This window comes from Monopterus albus, unplaced genomic scaffold (assembly GCF_001952655.1).
Source record: "Monopterus albus unplaced genomic scaffold, M_albus_1.0 scaffold37.1, whole genome shotgun sequence".
Lineage (NCBI taxonomy): Eukaryota > Metazoa > Chordata > Actinopteri > Synbranchiformes > Synbranchidae > Monopterus > Monopterus albus.
In genome coordinates, this window is record NW_018127917.1 from 838,053 (window position 1) to 840,078 (window position 2,026).

Sequence of the window (2,026 nt, forward strand, 5' to 3'; positions counted from 1 at the left end):
ATCATGAATGCTGGGTCTTGTTTGCTTTCTGAGAATCTACTGCACCTACTGGTAACTTGTTTGCCATGTAGCAATAAAAAATATACTAAAAACCTGGCTTATTCTGGTTAGTCACATTGTACTGCTATTATTTTGAACAATACTGTATGTTGAAGGTTTAACTTAAATCTTAATGAAATACAGTGTTTACACTCTGTATAAATGACTTCACATAAGCTAACTTACATAACGCAAAGTACAAACGTCGCTACTTTGAATAAGACGATAAACCCGCACGCTAATTAGCATATCATACTGAACACAGCGATAAAACACTCTTTCCGTTTTACATAAAACAATTTACATACCAGTGACATCCCTATGATTGCCACACCGGTGAAGTGTCCCCTCCTTATTCCAACTGGAGTCCAGCAAACGTTCCCACAGTGTCAACAGAACTTCGACACAACTTTAGCACACACTCTTCCTCTGCACTCTGGTGCAGTCAGATAACCTACGCTACACATATGTTTTCCCTCTGTCTAACCCGGAAACTGTACTCGGGTGGTTGTCCCGCCTTCCCATCAACGTTACTTAGCAACCACTCTTCCTCTTCTCAATTACCATTATTAATACACTTCCCCCTTTTCTCGTAATTTTACGTTTTGTTTCCCCTATTTTAGACTCATATCGCATTGTCCCAAGTCCAACTTTATACACAGACACCCACATCTTGTTTCTAGGAGAGCGAGAGTCCCTCCATTATGACAAGGCTTACACTTGCACACATTATACTCTGCTATATAGTCTGTTGTTAAATTTTAACTTAAAACAATTTTGAATATCTGCATTATTGAATTATGACACAACAGAAACTGAAAAGATTTGACCACAAATGTATGAATGGGCTCAAATTAACATTAAAGATAATCTTGGGTTTTCACTTATTTATTTTAATTTTGTTGAGAGAAGAGAGTACAGAGTGGAAGAGAGAGGTTGCAAACAGTACATGTAATGTACAGATCCAATTATGGCAGTTGATGAAAAGTCAATTTAAGACCAGTATAGACTTTTTAATAATTACTGTCAGTGTAGTTTATATGATGTTCTGTGTTGATCAAGAAAATCCTCAGCTCAACCCATCCAGAGTGGGCCTCATCTTGGAAGAGAGTGTAGTGATGAATGAAGTGGCCAACCCACCTCAGCTCAGGCCTTCTGTGTCCTTTTTTGACTGTTGCATGTTCTGCACCTGGAATACCCCAAGTGCATGAAATACACTTTAAACTTTATTCAGCAGGTGATGCTCAAGCTGGGTAGAAGTGGGGCTGGCACCCAAAATTGAAACTTTGAAAAATCCACTTTCAGTGTAAAACAGTTTTGAATAGTTAAACTACTATTCCAGATATCAGTGCATAATTTGTAATGTTACACTTTTAACTGTTGTTGAACTGAAGAACACACAACAAATCTTCATAACCATTTGTGTGCGTACAGAATGTGCTACATTTCCATCACTGATGTGAGATCGGCTGATAGTTTTACCTGTTAATACGTGTCACTCTGAGATGTTCAAACTACAGAGAAACACCCAGTTCTCTCTGATTATTCAGTGGTGTTACAGTGATGCCTCCTTATCTCATAAACGATCTTCAATGCCTCCTTACCTCCTACTGCATATGTACCAGCTGCCAAGTGCAGCTGCTAAAAGCAGCAATACCAATGAATTTAATACATGTCTCGGAAATGGGTAACAACTCAGGATTGCCTGTAAAGAAGCAACAATCTGAACATAAACCTATACAGAATAATGTCAACCACTGAGGTTACAGTTGATTTTAATTTACTTTACTTTACTTTTCACCAGAATAATTCACTTAGTATCAGTACTGCCATACAGGGAGCCCAGGGTACATAGCCTACTGTATATTAATATAACACAGTAGAAGATCACATTCAGCCTCCATCCATCCATCCATTTTCCTCCTCTTATCCGGGACCGGGTCGCGGGGGCAGCAGTCTAAGCAAAGATGCCCAGACTTCCCTCTTT

The 2,026-nt window shown here is 38.9% G+C and overlaps 1 protein-coding gene across 2 annotated transcripts in view; it reads right to left on the reverse strand.

Annotated features, from left to right (window-relative positions):
* Window positions 1–719, reverse strand: part of LOC109959111 (ectopic P granules protein 5 homolog) — an 8,297-nt gene extending 7,578 nt beyond the window's left edge. Inside the window, exon 1 of one of the 2 annotated variants that reach the window (XR_002274761.1) lies at window positions 348–718. Coding sequence is in view for 1 of the 2 variants with exons in the window: in XM_020598230.1 (XP_020453886.1) it covers window positions 348–356 (9 nt within the window). In the remaining variant the exon portion in view is untranslated. Of the gene's footprint in view, window positions 1–347 lie in introns of both variants that reach the window. The other variant, XM_020598230.1, reaches the window with a different exon arrangement.
* Between the last annotated feature and the right edge of the window lie 1,307 nt (window positions 720–2,026).